Consider the following 20693-nt stretch of genomic DNA (forward strand, 5'->3'; position numbering starts at 1 on the left):
TCTGCCTGCAGTGATCTCTATTTTTGTTGATGGAGACAATATGTGGTACAACCACTGTGTGGGACAGTTTTGCTTGTACTGTTGTTGGTCTGTCATCCAGATGGAGAACAGTGAAACTATAACATAAAAAGTGCTCAAGTGGATCCAACTGTTTAAAAACAATAATTGTCCACTGCAGTAGACATTTTTTGTGCTTTTCCCTTCCTTGTTCCAGCTGTCCCTAATCACGTCCAGTGATTTGCAGTTAGGGTTTTGGAGGACAGCACAAAAGCTCATGTGCAGTGACTGAAAACCTCTCTTTAGCCCCTTGTCTGAACAGAAATGTATACATTGATGAAAAAGTTTGCAGAAGCAGAAATTTTGCTTGAGGAGCTCTGATTTGCATTTTGAAGGAGCACCTGCAGATTCACAACCCTGTTGATGAAACTCTGAAGTAATCAGTTTGTGGAAATTTACCATTCTTCTTGCATCTGATAAATTGCTTGCTACCAACAGTGAATGGCAATAAAATATCAACTGCATTGATTTTAATGGACACGTAAGTTGGTTCCAGCATGTTTTGCATATAATGCATTAGTGACATATAAACAGCCTTCAGACATTCACATTATGTGGTGTGTGTCCTCTGTCTCTGTCCTAGCTAAACCTGGTGGCCGTGTCAGGTGTCAGTACTTTCCCGCAGTGGACAAGGTGCTCTTCGTGGACGACTATGCAGTTGGATGCAGGAAGGACCTGAATGGCATCCTGCTCCTGGACACAGCCCTCCAGCCACCAGTGGCAAAACCTGAGGATATGGTTCAGCTAGAGCTACCGGTCACAGAGGTGAGAGAACATATTTGCCCTTCAATTCACTGTGTACATGGACATCTGGTCTCTGTTTCAGAAAGTTAGGTGGAAACTGAGTAGCTTAAGCCTGAGATTAAACTTTGGGTTTTCTGTTACAGAAACTAACCAATTTCTGTAACTGTAATGGCTCAGTTACCATGGTTGCAGACTCTAACCTTACTTGCTCGATGAGTTTTTTTTTTTTGTTTGTTTTTTTTCTTCAATTGAGTTTTTGTCTGACTCCTCCCCTCCTGCTGCATTTGAAGCACTTGTCTGACTCTTTCATTTCCTCATTCACAGAGTGCGTAATGAAGCTCACATCGGATAATGTTTGCAGAAGTTTTACATTTTAAAAAAAAACCCTGAAATCACACTTGGGTATTATTTTGTTACCCATTTCTTATATTTACCATTTATATTGATCAGTTTTATAACTAATCAGGACTGGACAGATTTATTATCAGCTCAGAATAACATGTATTGCCTGTGATTCTGTAACTGTGGAAAGTAAGGCATCTGTCAAGTTGTCAGCCTCTTCCCTTGCACTGAAACAATCACTTTAAAAAATAAATAAAATGGTTATTCTTCCTGTTGTGATTGGCCATGCTGCAAAGAACATTCCAATCATAACTGTGATCATGTTGGATATTACTGGAATATTTCTCAGTGAATATGATCCAATAAAGTTATAGAAATGCACTCATTAAATGCTGTCAAGCAACTTTTGGAAATGCAATACAATTTTAAACTTTGAGCCTTGACATCTTTTTCACACCAAATCACCTTAATTGTTACTATGGATGCAGATTATAATTTAATTTACAAAGGTCAATGTCCATAAACTCTGTTAATTACATGTAAAGACAAATCTTTCAAGCCTGTTGGTTTAATTTGTAATGTCCTTGGGATGTCCATACACCTGTAGCCATACTTCAGTATATAAGTGAGGTTTATTTTTAACACACCTTTCACAATTAAGATCACAGAGTGCCTTACACCAAGATGCAAACACTAAAACAGACCCATGAACAACACAAGGTCATACACATAATTGGCCTAATGCTTTTCTGAATAGGAAGAGGTATTTTTAGAGGTTGCCTCAGAATAAGTCAAACAAGGAATGAGGAACACTGATTCCAGAGTTTTGGACCCACTTGCTAAAGACCTCTGTGTAAAAACTTTTTAAAATGACTATGAGGTATCAACCATAATCTCAAATGTGAAGACCGAAGAGACTGGTTAGAAGAGCTGGTTCATATAAGCTCTGAGATATACTGGGGTGATTAACATGTTTTTACTTAGCAGTGTTCCTTAGAGGGAAAAATTTAGGAATTAATCGGTTTCTGACATGACATTCCAGGAAAACACTACAGGAATAGAACATGCAAGCTAGTTTTAGAGGAGGAGCTTTCTTTGACACTTCGGATGATAAGAGTCTCTGTTTTGTCATAATTTACATAAGGAAAAGGAGCATTTAACCCAGACTTGATAGCAGTCAGACAGGTTTGTGGATCAGAAAGTTTGTTAGGTCAGAAAGAACAGGGCAGCTGGATATCATCTGCATAAAAATCGTAACATGCGTTTTTCATATTGATGATTATCTGTCCAAGAGGCAACATTAACAAGGTAAATGTTACAGGTCCCAAATCTGATCCTATGAAACACCACAGGATAAGGCGGCAGAAAGAGAAATTAAATCTTGAAAGTCCTGAAATGAAATACTCTGTTATACAGATATAATTTTAGCTGTTAGCATAATTACAGCAAATAAAGTTGTTAAAGATTTCACTTTACTGTAGGGTTGGTGGGTGATGAAGTTCCAACCAAAGTTTTGCAGGAGAGCGGCAGTTTAATGGGGGACGTGTGCAGTGTCGTGAAGAATGCTTACGCACAGTGCGCAACTGTGTTTTTGGACCAAAAGGGGGTATTGTTGGTTGACTTTCTACCTGTTGGGACCACAATAAATGCTGACAGGTACTGTGAAACACTGGAAGAACTCAGAAAGGCATTTCAGAACCGGAGAAGAGAATGCTGAGCAAGGGCGTAAGCATTCTCCACGACACTGCGCGTCCACACATCGCCCGTCAAACTGTCGCTCACCTGCATTAGTTTGGTTGGAACTTCATCACCCACCCAACCTACAGTCTGGACTTTGCACACAGTGACTACGACCTGTTCCCAAAGTTGAAAGAACATTTGTCCGAAAGGCGATTCTGCAGCGTCGGCGAGCAACTATGACATGGGCATTGTAAAACTGCCACAGTGTCTACAAAAATGCATTGACCGAAATGGCGATTATGTAGGAAAATAAGTCTTCAAGCTTTAAAATGATGTAAATATTCTAGAAAATAAACGGTTATTTGTATTTCTAAAACAATAGGACACCTTATTTTGGGATTGCCCTTGTACTTCTAAAAGTCCGCTTGAAGGCTGCTGGCTGGACACGTGTAGTTAGTGCAGTGTAATGTGAATTCTCTGTGCATGAGTCCGCACAGTCCCAAAAGTGGCTGGCACAAGGATGTCCACATGGACCTTTGCGCTCACTGTCCAGTGATGAACCTAGCAAACCCACTTACACTGTTCGGGAGTACACTAGCAATATGATAGCCTGATGTGGGGTTTGTGTGTTCTTTTGGTCTCACACTTTTGTGTGAAAAGTTCACGTGAATGAACTGCTACACTATCCACCCAGTAGTACACAGAATATTTAATTTAAGAAAGTGTAATACATGTGCACATGATCCAAATCTGTAAGAAACTCTTGGATCTGTTTGTCACAATTTAGATATAATTGTTTGTTTGTCTTTAAAAAAAAAAAATTGACAGTTTTTATCTTTCATAAATTGTAGGGTAATAGGTTGGTTTGTGTAATGGTTTGATATGCAGTTTGTAATTATGACTCAGTCCACATTATGGCATCAAATGGCAGGAACAACCTAGGAATCCATTAATTATAGTGGGAGAACTAATGCCTAATTCAGCAAAAGGGTAACAAACCACAAGCAGCAATACGGTGACCCCAGATCATCGTAACTAAGTGGAGCCACAGCCACAAAGCAGATGACAGTATAGTGAATTGTTCTAGTTTTGCATCACAAAGCTTAAAACACAGGACTGCAGAGACAATACAAATGTCCTCAAACTGAGGTTGTAGCTTTTTTTTTTACTGAATATGTAAGTGTTAAATCTAATATGTGTTTGTGTCTGTTCAGGCCCAGCAGATACTGTCAGCCTGCCAGGAAAAGATTGATGTGTCAAACACTGAGGGTTACGAACTTTTTATCACCCAGCTGAAAGAAGGCCTGAAGAATACCTCACATGAGACAGCAGCTAATCACAAAGTGGCGAAGGTGAGTTTAATTTAAAAAAACCTTTTGTTTTCTAACTGTATGTCTCTGAGCTTCTGTACTGGAATTACTGTTCGGAAACTGTTCTTGAAGTATACTGAGAGATGTGCAGGAAATGTGATTTTATCCCTCATACTTTTGCAAAACAGCAAAAGTATGAGGGAATTCATGACAGCGTTTATCAAATGTGAAGCATAGTTTTGATGTTCTTTGACTGTTGGTTCAGTCAATTTTGGTTAGAGAGAGACAAAACCTGCAGTTTCAGAATCTAGAACAAAAAAAAGATGTAAACACAAAGCGTGGACCCGCCGACGCATCAGAAGCTGTCGGCTTTCAGCCCTGGCGTGTCTGTGGACGTGCCAACTGGTGAGAAAGCCGACATCTCACTAATTCTGATACGTCGGTGGGTCCACGGTTTACGTTTACGTCTTTGTGTGGAATCCGTTTACCTGCTCTCATTTACTGTTTTAGTTGTTTGGTTGTTGTTGAAATAGTTTTGTGAACTTTAACCTGAGATTCTGGCATTTCTGGCAAAGTACATTTATATTTAAAAATTTATTCAGGAATAAAGTGATGAATCCATATTACTTATTCAAGTTACTGATCTCTCTCTATCTATCCGCCAGCACTTTAAAACATGCACACAAAAGGCTACAGGAGTATCTGGACAACGGCCAATCAGAGAGGTCCCACCCCTGACTATCAATGATTGGTTTAGACCATGATATGGGTGTAATTGTGTGGTCAACAACAAAAACATGAGTTGCGGAGACTCTTTTTGTTTTTGTTTTTTACTCAAACTGCTGGTCGGTGCAACCTATAATTTTTTTTATTTTATTTTTTTTGTCGCACCATTAAGAAATTAAGTCGCATACATATGCAGTGTGCTGGGAACGTCTAGCAGAGGCCCCAGTCCGCGAGATCTTCAACGCACACCTCCGGCAGAGCTTCAACAGCATTCCGAGGGAGACTGGGGACATTGAGTCCGAATGGACCATGTTCAGCGTCTCCATTGCCGAAGCTGCTGCATTGAGCTGCGGCCGCAAGGTGGTTGGTGCCTGCCGTGGTGGTAATCCCCGAACCAAATGGTGGACACCAGAGGTGAAGGGAGCCACCAGGCTGAAGGAGGAGTCCTATCGGGCTTGGTTAGCCTGTGGGACCCCGGAGGCAGCCGACGGGCATCGACAGGCCAAGCAGAATGCGGCTCGGGCAGTGGCTGAAGCAAAAACTCGGGTGTGGGAGGAGTTCGGAGAGGCCATGGAAAAAGACTTTCGGACTGCCTCGAAGAGATTCTGGCAAACCGTCAGACGTCTCAGGAGGGGAAAGCGGTGCTCTACCTGCACTGTGTATAGTGCTGGCGGAGCGCTGCTGACGTCGACTGAGAAAATAGTCAGGCGGTGGAAGGAATACTTCGAGGACCTCCTTAATCCCACTGACACGTCTTCCGAGGGGGATGAGGGGAATGACCCGCCAATTTCCGGGGGCGAGGTCACTGAGGCAGTTAAACAACTCCTTGGTGGCAGAGCCCCTGGTGTTGATGAGGTCCGCCCCGAGTTCCTGAAGGCTCTGGACGTTGTAGGGCTGTCCTGGTTGACACGCCTCTGCAATGTTGCGTGGAGATCAGGGGCAGTACTTGTGGACTGGCAGACCGGGGTGGTGGTCCCCATCTTTAAGAAAGGGGACCGGAGGGTGTGTTCCAACTACAGGGGATCACACTCCTCAGCCTCCCTGGGAAAGTTTATGCCAGGGTGCTGGAAAGGAGAGTTCGTCCGTTAGTCGAACCTCGGATACAGGAGGAACAATGCGGTTTTCGTCCTGGTCGCGGAACACTGGACCAGCCCTTTATCCTCTCCAGGATACTTGAGGGTGCATGGGAGTTTGCCCAACCAGTCTACATGTGTTTTGTGGACTTGGAGAAGGCATTCAACCGTGTCCCTCGGGGTGTCCTGTGGGAGGTGTTGCGGGAATATGGGGTGTCTGGCCCATTGCTACGGGCCATTCGATCCCTATACAACCGTTGCAAGAGCTTGGTTCGCATTGCCGGCAATAAGTCGGACTCGTTCCCGGTGGGTGATGGGCTCCGCCAGGGCTGCCCTTTGTCTCCGGTTCTGTTCATAATTTTTGTGGACAGGATTTCTAGGCGCAGCCAAGTGGCGGAGGGCTTTCGCTTTGGTGGCCTCAGAATCTCATCTCTGATTTTTGCAGATGATGTGGTTCTGTTGGCTTCATCGGGTGAGGGCCTCCAGCTCGCACTGGAACGGTTCGCAGCCGAGTGCGAAGCAGCGGGAATGAGGATCAGCACCTCCAAATCTGAGGCCATGGTTCTCAGCCGGAAAAGGGTGGAGTGCCCACTCCGGGTCGGGGATGAGTTCCTGCCCCAAGTGGAGGAGTTCAAGTATCTCGGGGTCTTGTTCGCGAGTGATGGGAGAAGGGAGCCGGAGATCGACAGACGGATTGGGGCTGCAGCTGCAGTAATGCGGACGCTGCACCGGTCCGTCGTGGTGAAGAGGGAGCTGAGTGTAAAAGCGAAGCTCTCAATTTACCAGTCGATCTACGTCCCTACCCTCACCTATGGCCACGAGCTGTGGGTAGTGACCGAAAGAACGAGATCGCGGATACAAGCGGCAGAAATGAGCTTCCTCCGAAGGGTGGCTGGCCTCTCCCTTAGAGATAGGGTGAGAAGTTCGGCCATCCGGGAGGGGCTCAGAGTAGAGCAGCTGCTGCTCCACATCGAAAGGAGCCAGCTGAGGTGGTTCGGGCATCTGACAAGGATGCCCCCTGGGCGCCTCCTGGGTGAGGTGTTCCAGGCATGTCCCACCGGGAGGAGGCCCCGGGGCAGACCCAGGACACGCTGGAGAGATTATATCTCTTGGCTGGCCTGGGAACGCCTTGGTATTCCCCCGGATAAGCTGGAGGAGGTGGCTGGGGAGAGGGAGGTCTGGGCCTCTTTGCTTAGGCTGCTGCCCCCGCGACCCGGCCCCGGACAAAGCGGATGAAGATGGATGGATGGATGGACATATGCAGCCAAATTGGTCGCACTCTAGAGCCCTGCATATAGATAGTCTTCTCACAAAACCCTACTTTTGTATTTATTTTTATATTTTGGTGCCAAAAGCAAATATTACTCGTGATTCAAGGAGTTATTTACACCTGGGTCTGTCTAATGGATATGGTATGTTAAAAGGTCCTGTTCACACCATGTAGTGCTTTCCAAAATCAGTACTTGGTTTTTGTTAACTGTTACTGTGTGTACACAATGTGTCACTGTAATCCTGGAACACTGAGCTAGTACATTGGATTTAATTGTTCTGCTGGTCAGTTTATTCCCAAATTTGGCTGCAACTGCAAATTTAGGCCATTAAGGCCAAATGTGTTGGAAGGACATTTTGAAGTGACTGTGGTTCTGTGGCCTGTCTCCCCCCCACCCTGGACCCCCACCAATTCGCATACAGTCAGAACAGGAGCAAAGAGGATGCAGTCTCCATCGTGCTGCACTCTGTCCTCTCACACCTGGACAACAACAACACCCACGCCAGAATGCTGTTTATAGACTTCAGTTCAGCATTCAATACAATCCTCCCTTCACAACTCATCAGGAAGCTAACAGACCTGGGCATCAGTTCCCACATGTGTAAATGCTTACTGGACTTCCTGACCAACCGGCCCCAACGTGTCCAGCTGGATAACCACTGCTCATCTACCATCACAATGAACACTGGTGTACCACAAGGCTGTGTGATGAGCCCTTTCCTCTACTCCCTCTTCACCCACGACTGCAGACCTGCCGATGGTTCCAACGCAATCATTAAGTTTGTAGATGACACCATGGTGATTAGCCTCATCAATGACAACGATGAGGCCGCCTACAGGGAGGAGATGGATCGGCTGTGGAGCGTGTGAGCAGCTTCAAGTTCCTGGGTGTCTACATCTCCGAGGATCCCAACTGCTTCAAGCTGGAGGACTCTGAGAAAGAACCACCTGTCCTCAGACATCCTGGTGAAGTTCTACCGCTGCACCATCAAGAGCACTGTACACCGTGTACATTGTAACATACCCATAATAGACCCATATTTTTGTATCTGCTAATATATATTTTGTAATATATCTATATTATTGCTAAAGCACTTTCTGGATAGATGCAAACTGCATTTCGTTGCCTTGTACTGGTGACATGTGCAATGACAATAAAGTTGAATTCTATTCTAAGTGTTCTGTGTGTAATTTCTGCTGATAAGTTTTGTAGTAGTAGGACAGGACAAAGCAGGACAAAGCTGCTGCTACTGGCAGGTGTGCTGCTCTGCAGCACTTTTCCTTTGATGCCGTAACAATTATCTGTAAAAGAATTTTGATGATGCATGCATGCATGTATGGATGATACCTATTTGTGTGAATGTTATTCTGGATTTCATTGGAAAATCCAGGCCGCATAAGGCCGCTTGATTTTGTCCCTGTGTTTCTCTCCGTTTTTGTGTTTGTTTGTTTGTTTGTTTTTAAACCCAGGACTCCCAAAAAGCAGCCAGTTCAGTTTATACTAAGATACAGCAGTGCAGAATTTTGTTTACATTACATATTGTTTATGTAACCCACTTGGTTTAATGGTAGACCATTAAATTGTCGACGCATGCCACACACTGTGTTTAGGATGTAGGTTTTCTTTATTTACAGTGATGCAGTTTACTCTTTCAGTCTGCCACGTCCGCCAGCTCCACCGTTGTCTCCAACTCCACACACCTCCAGGTGCCGGTACACTAGTGAAATAGGGGAGGCATGATTAGGCAGTGAACACCATCTGTTTTAACCAACCTCCCCTGGCAACTACCGACAGAACCCACTGCACTCCTTCCCTGCAGCCGAGCCACAGACCACACTCCGCTATAGTCTACTAAACTATTATTTTCTTTTAAATCCCCAAATGCAGCAGTGGTATATAGAAATTTAAGGATCAATGTAAACCACCAATAACATTTGAAATGGCTCATTTCAAACATGAACTTTAAACAACACTTTGAGTTTAGCACTCTGAAACATAAAACCGTAAACCCAAATAGGCCGATTGCTATCTGCTACTGCCACAGACTACTAAGAGCTGTTGCTACAGCTCCATTCTTTGTACCCATGTGCAATTTTAGGAATGCACCAAGCTCTCTATAGGTTCTCATGTGTGGCAAGAGATACTTTCCTGACAGCTCAATATTAAATTAATAACTGAGTAATATTTATTTGTATAGCACGTTTTATCAATAAAAAATTTAAATCCCAGCACTATCTGAAGCAACACTGAATACCACTGTGCACCCTGAATATAACAAAGTTTGTCAACATCTCACTACACATAGTCATCACCTCAATGCACTTATTTTTGTAGTTCAGTTTACCAAAAAGACAACGCACAATAAACAAAGTTGAGAAGATTCCTGTTTGGTTTTAGTTATTTTTATTTTTATAAAGATACTTCAACAATACGGTTGTCATGAAGTTTTTGTTTTACACACAGCTATCGTGAAGTGAAAAAGAGTGTAGGCCGAGTTGCGAATGGGACCACCAAAGTCATGGTTCTATTTTGATGCTGCTTAACTGTTGTTTTGTTTCAGATATGATTATATATAGACCCAACTCTTTCCTTTGACTATGCTCATAACTGCCTTTCCTTTCTTCCCCTATGCTTCTGATCTCAGTGGGCAACAGTGACCTTCCATCTTCCCCACCATGTGCTGAAGCTCGTGGCTAGTGCCATTGTCAGCGAGCTGAAGAAGATAAACCAGAACGTAGCTGCCTTGTCTGTGGCCTCATCCATCATGGACAGGCTCTCCTACCTCTTGTCAAGCGCCAGACCTGAGCTTGGGGTGGGCCCTGGGCGCTCTGTAGATAGGTGAGAGTAAGCTTTTTGTCACATTGTGCATATTCAGGTCATTTGCACTTGAATCAGAATGAATTTTTTAGGTATAATGCAAGTATGTTTTTGATTGAGCTTTTTAAACACAATAAAGAGTTTGTGGAGTAGTGTGTAGAGACGGTACCTTGCTCAGGGGTACTGCAGGGTTGCAAATGGTGGATTTGAACCCCTGACTTTCTGATCATGGGGCGAGTGCTCTACCTACTGAGCTATCCCTGCTCTATCTTTCAACTTAACCACTTAACTTAACCCTCTGAGACTTAAACATATGACAAAGTTTTCACACATACACTGCGTTCCAAATTACTATGCAAATTGTGTTTAAGTCTCATTAAAATTAAATAAGTTGTTTTTCAATTAAACCCATGGATGGAATAGTGTGTCAGGGCTCTTTGGATCACTGAAATCAATCTCGGACAACTAGGATCATTAGTTTGCCAGCTGAGCCCAACTAAAGGAAAAACTACTAAAGAAGGATGTTCCACATTATTAAGCAGATCAGCATTTTCAAGCAATATAGCAAGGAAAAAGGATCTCTGCTGCTGCTGAAAAGCCTGAAATAGTTGAATGCCTTGGACACGTAATGAAAACCTTAGATATTTCACGAAAGCATGATCACCATAATGTTAAGAGATTTGTGGCTGAATCAGAGCACACATGGGTTCATGCAGATAAAGGTACAATGATGAAGGTTTCTGCCAGACAAATACATCAGGGGGGGGCAGCTGCTAGAAGGCCATTACAAAGCAGCAAACAGATATTTGAAGCTGCTGCCGCCTCTGGAGCCCTGCGAACATCAAAGTGTAGGATCCTCCAGAGACTTGCAGTTGTGCATAAACCTTCTATTTGGCCAACCCTAACCAATGCTCACAAGCAGAAACGGCTGCAGTGGGGCCCAGAATTACTTGAAGACTAATTTTCAAACAGTCCTGTTCAATGATGAGTGCAGTGGAACCCTAGATGGTCCAGATGGATGCAGTGGATGATGCTTGGTGGATGGCCACCATGTCCCAACAAGGCTGCAACGTCAGCAAGGACGTGGTGAAGTCATGTTTTGGGTCAGAATCACGGGGAGAGAGCTGGTTGGCCCCTTTAAGGTCCCTGAAGGTGTGAAAATGACCTCTGCAAAGTATGTAGAGTTTCTGACTGACCACTTTCTTCCATGGTAGAAAGAGATGAGCTGTGCCTTCCGCAACAAAACCATCTTCATGCAAGACAATGCACCATCTCAAGTTACAAGGAATACCTCTGCATCATTGGCTGCTATCAGCCTAAAAGGAGAGAAACTCATGGTATGGCCCCCATTCTTCCCTGACCTTAATCCTATTGAGAACCTTTGAGGCATTCTCAAGCAAAAAACTATGAGGGTGAGAGGCAGTTCACATCCAAACAGCAGCTCTGGGAGGCTATTCTGACATCCTGCAAAGACATTCAAGTAGAAACTTTCCAAAAACTCACAAGTTCCATGGATGCAAGAATTGTAAAACTGCTATCAAATAAGGGGTCCTATTTTAATATGTAACTTGACCTGTTAAGATGTTTTTGTTTGAAATAGCTTTTGATTTCAGTAAAATTGATTTACTAATGCTGCCAATTCAACAAATGACCATTTTCAATTCTCTACAACCTATAAAATGTTTTGAAACTGTGTGCGTAATAACTTGGAACAGTGCATTTTAAGTTTTTTATTTTTGAAAAACGTACTGTTTTCATTGGGAGTTTTGTTCAGTAACATTTGAATTATACTCTTAACCCTCCGGCTATCCTGGGCCCTTTTTGTGCCACTTTCATGTTTTAAATGCATGCCATTTCCACTGTGTTCAGTGGAATATAACCAAATTTGCCAAAGGATAGTTTTTTTCTGTCAATTTTAATATTTCAGTGTGAATTTCTTAAATCAGCCTAAAATGGCTGAGCAGCAAAAATCCCCACACCTCAAACCCTGGGGACCGTTTTCGGCCCATTGACTTCCATTATAAACGCTATTTTTCACTGCAGAATTATTACCGTTAACATCTGGGTGACGGCTTAGGTTTCGTTTTTGTTTTGTAGAAGAGGCCTTAGAGTTGTAATTTTTTTATTTGTCCACCAGGTGGCGCCCTTGCTCCACATTTGACCCCTGCTGGAAAACAGCGGGCTGCTTAGAGAGACCTGCGGGAAATGAAGCCTCATTTCCGGCGTGCAGCAGCGGCTTCGCCCGCTGATCGGGCGGGACCATTTTCGGCCCTTAGGACCGTGAGAGGGTGCTTTTTTTTTTTTAGTCAACAGGAAATGACGTATTTGTTGTCACGTGGTATCGGGCGTGTGTGCTGGAAAAAGGGGTCCCCGGTGATCGTGCCCCGGTAATCGTCGCGACTTACCCCGGCAAGATGCACTTATTTCGGCCTAGAGGAGGAGCATTTGCCGCCTGGAGACCATTTTCTGGTCCTGAAAGAAAAAATAAAAGGCGATCGAAATGAATGTTGGTGCCAATCTTTAGTCCATCTAAAGGCCTAATTATAATAACAATTGAATATTACCTCAAATGTTTTTTTTGGGAAAATATTCAAGTTTTATGTTTTTTGGGGCAAAAAAAGCAGTGCGCTCATGTGACGAAACCGGGATATAAAGGGTTAAAATCCGCGAAATGTAATTAAAACTTGACATGAATATTTCAAGGAGAAGTAGGTCTAAAAGATTGGCTAATTTAAAGTGGAATAAAATATTAATATATAAATTTTTTATAGCACTTTTTTGGGCGTGGTCGATTAGGACCGATAGTGTGTGCATTTTATGAAATGCACTCCTGCAAAAAAAATAAAAGTGGATCGAAATTAATTTTGGTGCCAATCTTTGGACCATCCAAAGGCCTAATTATAATAACAAACAAATATTACTTCAAATGTTTTTTTTGGAAAATATTTAGTTTTTTTGTTTTTTGGGGCTAAAAAAACGGTGCGCTCATGTAATTAAACTGCGATTAAAAGGGTTAAAACCCCCGAAATAGAATTAAAACTTTACATGAATATTTCAGGGAGAAGTAGTTTTAAAAGATTGGCTAATTTAAAGTGGAAAAAAATATGAATATATAATCTTTTTATAGCATTTTTTGGGGCGTGGCCGAAAACGGTCCCCAGGGTATTAGGTGTGATTTTTTTTTTAAAGGATCGCCAGAGGGTTAATGGTTGATGACTCAAACATTATGCTGACTGTCATTTGAATCGACAATTTCAGAAAATCAAAGAAAAATATAATTTGCTTAATAATTTGGAATGCGGTGTAGTGTAAACTACAACAACGATGTAGTCAAAACAGCATACCAGGTGTAATTTCAAGAATGCCTTGTATTATTCTAAAAGGTCTTGTTCTCTGCAGATCCCTGATGTACAGCGAGGCCAACAGGAGGGAAACATTCACATCGTGGCCACATGCTGGGTACAGGTGGGCTCAGCCTGATCCAATGGCACAAGCAGGGTTTTACCACCAGGTGGGTTCTGTGAGAATTCTAAACTGCCTTTACATCTGTCAGCTCTGACGAGCAATGTTATATGCACACATGTGGTTCACATGAATCACAATATTTGCAAGCACTCAAAGGGAAGATTTGCATGGTTAGTGGAAAATGTTGACATTCTACTTGACTGCAAGATTATGAAGTTAAAGGAACACACATGGACTCATCCAACCATATAACCATGTTAATTTGCTTTGTAATGCAAACTGTTTCTCGTGCACGGGAGAGACCGGACAGGCGCCGTTCCTTCGCTTGACCCCAGTTGCTCTCGTCCGTTCTCCCGTAACACTGCCCTTTTATTGAGGTTACATGAATATGCATAGGTTCATTAACATATGACGTCTACATACAAACAAAGAGTACCTTGCCTGTGTGTGTGTGTGTGTGTGTGTGTGTGTGTGTGTGTGTGTGTGTGTGTGGTGTGATTTGTGTGAGGTCAAGATGTGACCCTGTGAAGACTCCCCAAAGCTGGTGCCAGGCGTCTAGCAGATCTATCTGAACAAAAGGCTCTTATACTTAAAGAGATATACGTGTGTTTGCTATACCATATATCAACAAAGAGAAGATAGGACCTCTCTGATGTTCCTAGACTGTGGGTGTGCATTCTAGTGTGGAATACACACCAAGCCTTTGCAGCCTGCTAAAGATCACAGTCCTATCACTACACAATTGATTATACACCTCTAAGCATATATGGTTAAATATTTCTAAGCATAAATGACAATCAACAATACAAAACCTAACACCATTTTTATCTGTAGTGACTTCATGTTTGTTTGTTTTTTTTATTAGTGCTGTCAATAGATTAAAAAAAATTAACTAGCTAATCTCACAATTTTCTGTTATTAATTGCGATTAATCTCAATTACTTTATTAATAGCCTGGCTCCAATTACATTTTTTTATTCTTTATATTTTAAGTAATTATCGTTGTTCACCGAAGTCCAGTGGTCTCCGGTGAGAGCGACATTCCTTACTTGCACAAGCTTGCTGGACTGCTGAGCCCTCTGGTCCCCATACAAAGTGTGCAGTCTCGACACAATGGTTCCTCTCGAGGGCAGATTGTAACACTCATCTCCTGATGCAGCACGAATGACTTCTCTCAGTCCATCATCTTCTACTATGCTAACTGGTCGGCAGTTTTTAGCTATCCAAACAACCAAGGAATTGGTTACCTTTTCTCTCACATTTTTTGTTATTCGTCCACAAGCACCATACTCCTGAAGCGTAGACTGGCGAGGTCCCGTAGAGGTGGATTCAGTTGGGTGTTTTGCTCTCAGGTGATACGCCAGTGATGAACTGCTTCTGTGGTACTTGAATTCAGCGTTGCAAATTGTGCATCTTACTCTCGTTTTGTCCAACAAGCCATCAGGCAACTTCTTAAAGAGAAACTTTCCACCCAAAAGTCCGCCCTCGTCCATGCTTGCGTGTGTTAGCTAGTGTTAGCTAGATAGTAGCATGGTGTCACTTCTTCTTCTTCTTCTTCTAATCATTTCTGTCAGGCCAAACGCCAGCATAGCACACTGTTGCCCCCTCCTCCAGAGGTGCTCATGAATTTAAAGGTCTTAGATTACAGGAAATTAATAAAAAAACAAAATCAGCGTTAAATTTTTTTAATGCATTAAACATTTCGCGTTGATCTTAACAATTAACGCGATAATTTTGACAGCACTATTTTTTATATATATTTATTTTTTACAACATGTGCTGTACAAACACTACATTCTTTACAATAAAAATCAGCAGGGAAAGTAGGCGGTCAGTGAAATTAACCCCCTCCCTACTGTGTTCCTGCAGCCTGCCTCATCAGGGGATGACAGAGCCATGTGTTTCACCTGCAGCGTGTGCCTGGTCTGTTGGGAACCAACAGACGAACCTTGGTGAGTGGATTATTAAATAAACACACATGCATCTTACTCACAACATAATAATTGTATTATAATGGCAAGCGTTTCTTTATTACTCCCCAGGTCTGAACATGAGCGGCATTCTCCCAATTGTCCATTTGTGAAGGGAGAGCACACACAGAACGTCCCACTGTCGGTGACACTGGCAACAACACCCGCACAGTTTCCAAACAGTCCTGATCGTTCAGACAAGATTGCTTGCTATGGTTTTGGCAGCTGCCCACAGTTCCTGGCTGCTGCCACCAAGAGGGGCAAGATTTGCATCTGGGATGTCTCCAAAATGATGAAGGTCAGAGTACCAACCAATCCTTGCCTGGCTGACTCTTTACCTGCACAATGGAATGCATGCACAACACAGCACTTTATAGTGCCCTACCAGGTCTTAGAACAAAAAGCAATGCAACAGTGATATCACAAATCCATCGACCTACTTTATTGGTAAAAGGCATGATGCCAGCAAGGGCACTCAAAAATGTCTGGTTAAAGCAGCTGATTAAAGTAACTGATCCTTGTTACCAACCCAAAGCACGTCTTTTAAGTTATAATTTCCCAGATACACATGGTGCATAGAAACAGTTGAGCAGCTTTGTTTTACTTTGTTACCATATCAGATTTGTAAAGAAGTCACACTATAACTAAGTCTATGTACGAGCCTCAGCAGGACACTAATACACTTCCTGAGGCTCTTTTCAACATGTTACATGATTTGATTGCTTACTTGCTTAGCTTGGAGCATAAGCAGACAAAAGTTGAGTGAGTAGGGCAGTCTTGTTTATGTTGTTGACTATGACTCCAGGTAAAAAGTGTGTACCTGTGTGTTCAACAGGTGCACTTGAAGTTTGACATCAACCCATATGACCCAGCCATTCTGAGACAGTTGATCCTGTCTAGTGGTGAGCAGGGCCAGCATGCACTAACTGAGTCTCGGAGACCAACTTTGGCATGGTTAGAAGAGTCATCCTCCTGCTCCGATTTACCCAAACTCGAGGGAGACAGGTAAAACACATTCACATTTTAATTCATTTAAACTTGAAAGATAATTTTATAGGAATATTGTGTTTGAAATTATTAATAAGGATACAATGTTTTAGAGTTGACCAGCCCTTTCAGACTCATGGATTTTATAGTATTTCCAGTACAGAGAATGTTCCTGATACAAATTGAGAAGAAAATGTTCTTTGTTGCAGCATGTTTCTCCTGACAAACTCCAGCATACATTTCTATTCTGTATTCAACAGTTTATTTATTAAATTAATTATCTATAAAAACCCTATACAAAATGTATATTCAAAAATTAACTGGTTGAGTGTGGGGGGAGCATGTATAGCCAGTATCAGAAACTAATTTGAGCGTATAATGGCATCTGCTTCTTGGGATTTTTGTGGTGAACATAGGTTTGAACTGATTGGTTTGTTCTGCTTTAAGTAGATGATAATGACTTGTCTGTGACATAAAATGTGACAGTTTAGCAAGAGGTAATGCTTTTCTGTTATGTGAGGAAAAAAGGTGAAAGTGTTTAAAAGGGGAAAAAAAAGAGAAAAAAAAAGAATAAAGAAAACCAAAAAAATACAATAAACAATGTAAAAATAAAAGTAAAAAGAAAGAGGGATTTAACTTAGTATTTGTAAGTTTTTACAGTCAGGGTTCTTAGTTTTTGTTTTATGATATTAGTCTTGATTTTTCTCACTTGTTGTTTTCCAGTGATGACCAGTTGGAGGACTCAGACAGTGATGAGCATTCCCGGTCAGAGTCAGTAACAGGTACAAGCATTTGTAACTTCCTTTTTTTTTCTTCCTTTTTTTTTTGTAAAAGTTCAAAGAAACTATTGACATTGTTGTAGTTTCATTTAGATATTTCTTTTTATTTTGACTTTGACTTAACATTGATACTAATATTACTTTGTTTCAAATATTTCATGTGTCTAGCATCTGGTATTTAAAGTTTTATATTCTTTTTGTTGTTTAATGATTGTCAGCAAGCATCTTCTAGGTACATTTTTTGGCAGTAGGAGCCTATTACATTCTGCAAATTGCTGGGAAACCAAGTGAAAGTACATATTTCAGGGCAAAAAATTGTCACGGAGTTCAGTGTTTCTCTTTTTTAATAAATAGAATGAATAAATAGAATGTTTTAATAGTCTGAAATCATAACAATCATGAGATACTATGAGTGCACTAAGTTCCCAGTAGGGTTGGGTGACTGGACAAATATATCGACGATAGGCTGAGCCCATCGGCCATCGTTTTTACAAGGGCGATTTACTTATTCATTTGCCCATGAGTGAGTTTGCTAATAATGATGGAGCAGTCAACAGGAAAAAATAATAGGGCTGTTTTAACAGCACCCTCTTTCATCTGTGCGCAAATGCGCCCTCCTCAGAGTGCACCGAAATGCTCGTTGATGGAGCTGCAGAAGCTGGTGATAGCCCAGCATACTCAGCGGTGGACACGTACATGCTGTGCAAGTTTGTGGTGTTTCAGTACTTTGCTCGCACTATATGTCTGCACAAGTGGCACACTGCTGTGGTTACATCCTTAGGTTTAACTCTTTCATCCCAAATTGGCAACTTTATATATATTTTTTTTTAGGGCTGTCAGCGTTAACGCGCCATCATCACGACTAACACAATTATCAGTTAACCCATCTGTTGTGCAAACTGAGTCAAAATCCCTGAAATGTCTCTGTCAACGCATTTCGGGCAGTTTGTCCAAAGTTTATTCATTCTGTGCTCTAGATGGGTTGAGCGCGTTAAAAATTTGAATCGCGTTAATCATGACGACCGCGTTAACGCTGACAGCCCTAATTTTTGGGGGAAATTAGTTCGTCCATGTTTGGACTTCTGTATTGTTAACACACAAATCAGTCCGTGCATGATTACATTGCTCCGCCCATCAAAAAGTCTGCGAATATTTTGCCCATCGTCGATTATTGGACTGACAATTGTTGGTTGGAAGATTTTTACAACCCTATTTCCCAGCCTCATTTAAATAATGTTGTTTGAATTACTGATTTTGTTATAGTTTGGCGAAGACTAACTTGGACCATTTTTTCCCCCCCTTCTCTTTCAGGCCAGCCGTCCCAGTGGGAGAGCATGGATGTGAGCCTAGGAGTGACGGCACTGAGTGTGCTCCAACAGCCTGAGAAGCTTCAATGGGAGGTAGTAGCCAGTGTGTTGGAGGATACTGTTAAGGACCTCGAGGAGCTTGGTGCCAACCCCTCATTAAACCAAACTAAGATTCATAACCAGGCCAAAACAAAGGACAAGGCCCCTGACCACCACAACATTCCCTTTCCTTGCTTGTTGGCTGGAGGCCTGCTCAGCTATCGCTCAGCATCCAGTGTTCCCATGGTTCGACCTACAACCACAACCACAGCTACAACACGCAGGACCGCAGATGGTCCACTTAGGACTCATGGGACCGAGCCCTTTCACCCTGGACCTCTACAGGAACAGGGTCCTATGGAGATAGAGACTTGTAATCCTCAAACTGCAGCACAAGAGCAGGGTTTCTCTAATTTAGCAGGTTCCCAACCTGCTAGCCCCTCTTCTCTTCCAGCTGTACGCAGGACTATACCTGTGCTTCTGCTGTACAGTATCAGAGAAGTAGATGACAAGTCCTCAGGACAAGTCTTTGCTCAGATGAATAACCTAATGAGCAAGGGGCTCCATGAGGAGGGCTTCACTGTGCCACAAATCATTGAGATGGAGTTTGACACCCACGAGCAGCTTCTTCTTCAGGACCCCCCCATCACTTATATTCAGCAGTTTGCTGATGCTGCCAATCTGGCAGGGTTGGATGGGCATATGGAAAAATGGAGCACACTGGCTGCAGCAACAGCCTCCAGTCCGCCTCGACCTGGAGCACTGGTACAGTGCTTGAGGCTGCCCAAACAGCTCGAGGAGGAGAATCTCTATGTGGACTCGATAACACCCTGCTGGGATGGTGTGCACCTGCTGGTTGCCCTGCAGCCCTGTGGCTCTGAGTCTCTGAGTGCTACAAACCAAGTAGAAGCTCTTAATAATCTCAACCGCCTGCACTCTGCACTCTGCAGCCAACGAAAAGCAGACCCCTTACATCCAGTTGCAAATGGGGTGGAAGGCCACCACCCAGGTGGATCGCCACCACAGACACCGCTCATCCTTCCCCCAGGAGACCAGCAGCAGCAAAGGTCCCCAAGTGATGAGAGTGGAGGTGGATATCTTGCACTATACAAGCTCAACTATTCCACCCGTATTGTCACCTTGGATGAGGAACCTATCAAAGTACAGCAGATCTGGGACTCTCGGGATGCCATTACCTCCCTTATTTTGCTTCCTCCTGATGTGCTTGACAGCAGGGAAGATGACAGTGAAGAGGCTCCTGAGGAGGCTCTCCCAACAACTCCAAAAAATAGCTCTTCTGGGCTTGGAACAGGTCCGTCAGGCTCTGCTGAATCTGGAACTGGGACTGTGTGTGGAGCAGCTACCAACAGCAGCAATACTACTGTTACCAGTCCCTCCACCTCTGCCTCCACCCACAAAGACTCCAAGCGGCTGGAGGTGACAGGCCTGGGCCACCTGGTGGTAACCACACGGGCTGGGTTTATTATGATACTGGACCTGTCCACACTAGAGGTCCTAGCTAAGGTGGAGCCACCTAAAAAGGAGGGGTCAGCAGAGGAGACGGACCCATTTGTCTCAGTTACCTATTGCTCTGGGACAGATCGCCTTTGTGCCTGCACCAAAGGTAGGTTTTTCCCTTCTTTTTGTTTCTGCATATTTCCCTGCTGACAGTATTGCTGCTGATGGAATAAATAAACAGACTTTATCTTTTTATGAAAGTTTTTCTTTCATGTGTGCAAATTTTCTTAGACTTATATCATCATATTATGTATTTTATGTTATAACTCATTAAGTCTAGTGTAAAAGTAGTGCCCTTTTGTTCACAAAGTTTATGGGTGTTCTGTATAAAACAATTAAGGGTCGGATTTATGTTAGATTCTTATTAGTAATCTCAACATAAAATCTGGGCCATGTGTATGTCAGTACTTTGGAAATTCCTTACTCATCCATCCATCCATCCATCCATCCACTTTCTTCCACTTTATCTGGGGCCGGGTCGCGGGGGCAGCAGCCTAAGCAGAGAAGCCCAGACCTCCCTCTCCCCAGGCACCTCCTGTAGCTTATCCACTCAGCTCGTGGCCATAGGTGAGGGTAGGGATGTAGATTGACCAGTAAATTGAGAGCTT

The 20693-nt window shown here is 43.0% G+C and overlaps 1 protein-coding gene across 3 annotated transcripts in view; it reads left to right on the plus strand.

The window, feature by feature from the left end:
• Positions 1-20693, plus strand: part of birc6 (baculoviral IAP repeat containing 6) — a 135457-nt gene that overhangs the window by 19325 nt on the left and 95439 nt on the right. For all 3 annotated transcript variants that reach the window (XM_086258227.1, XM_086258229.1, XM_086258228.1), the window contains exons 2-10: positions 641-822; positions 4038-4175; positions 9848-10041; positions 13420-13531; positions 15355-15437; positions 15528-15753; positions 16291-16460; positions 17166-17224; positions 18533-20191. In XM_086258227.1, coding sequence (XP_086114353.1) covers positions 641-822; positions 4038-4175; positions 9848-10041; positions 13420-13531; positions 15355-15437; positions 15528-15753; positions 16291-16460; positions 17166-17224; positions 18533-20191 — 2823 coding nt within the window. The remainder of the gene's footprint in view (positions 1-640; positions 823-4037; positions 4176-9847; positions 10042-13419; positions 13532-15354; positions 15438-15527; positions 15754-16290; positions 16461-17165; positions 17225-18532; positions 20192-20693) is intronic.

This window comes from Aulonocara sp. 'chitande type north' Nkhata Bay, linkage group LG13, assembly GCF_057382095.1.
Source record: "Aulonocara sp. 'chitande type north' Nkhata Bay isolate Kocher_YH1m ecotype deep benthic linkage group LG13, A_spYH_male_GT1.1, whole genome shotgun sequence".
Taxonomy (NCBI): domain Eukaryota; kingdom Metazoa; phylum Chordata; class Actinopteri; order Cichliformes; family Cichlidae; genus Aulonocara; species Aulonocara sp. 'chitande type north' Nkhata Bay.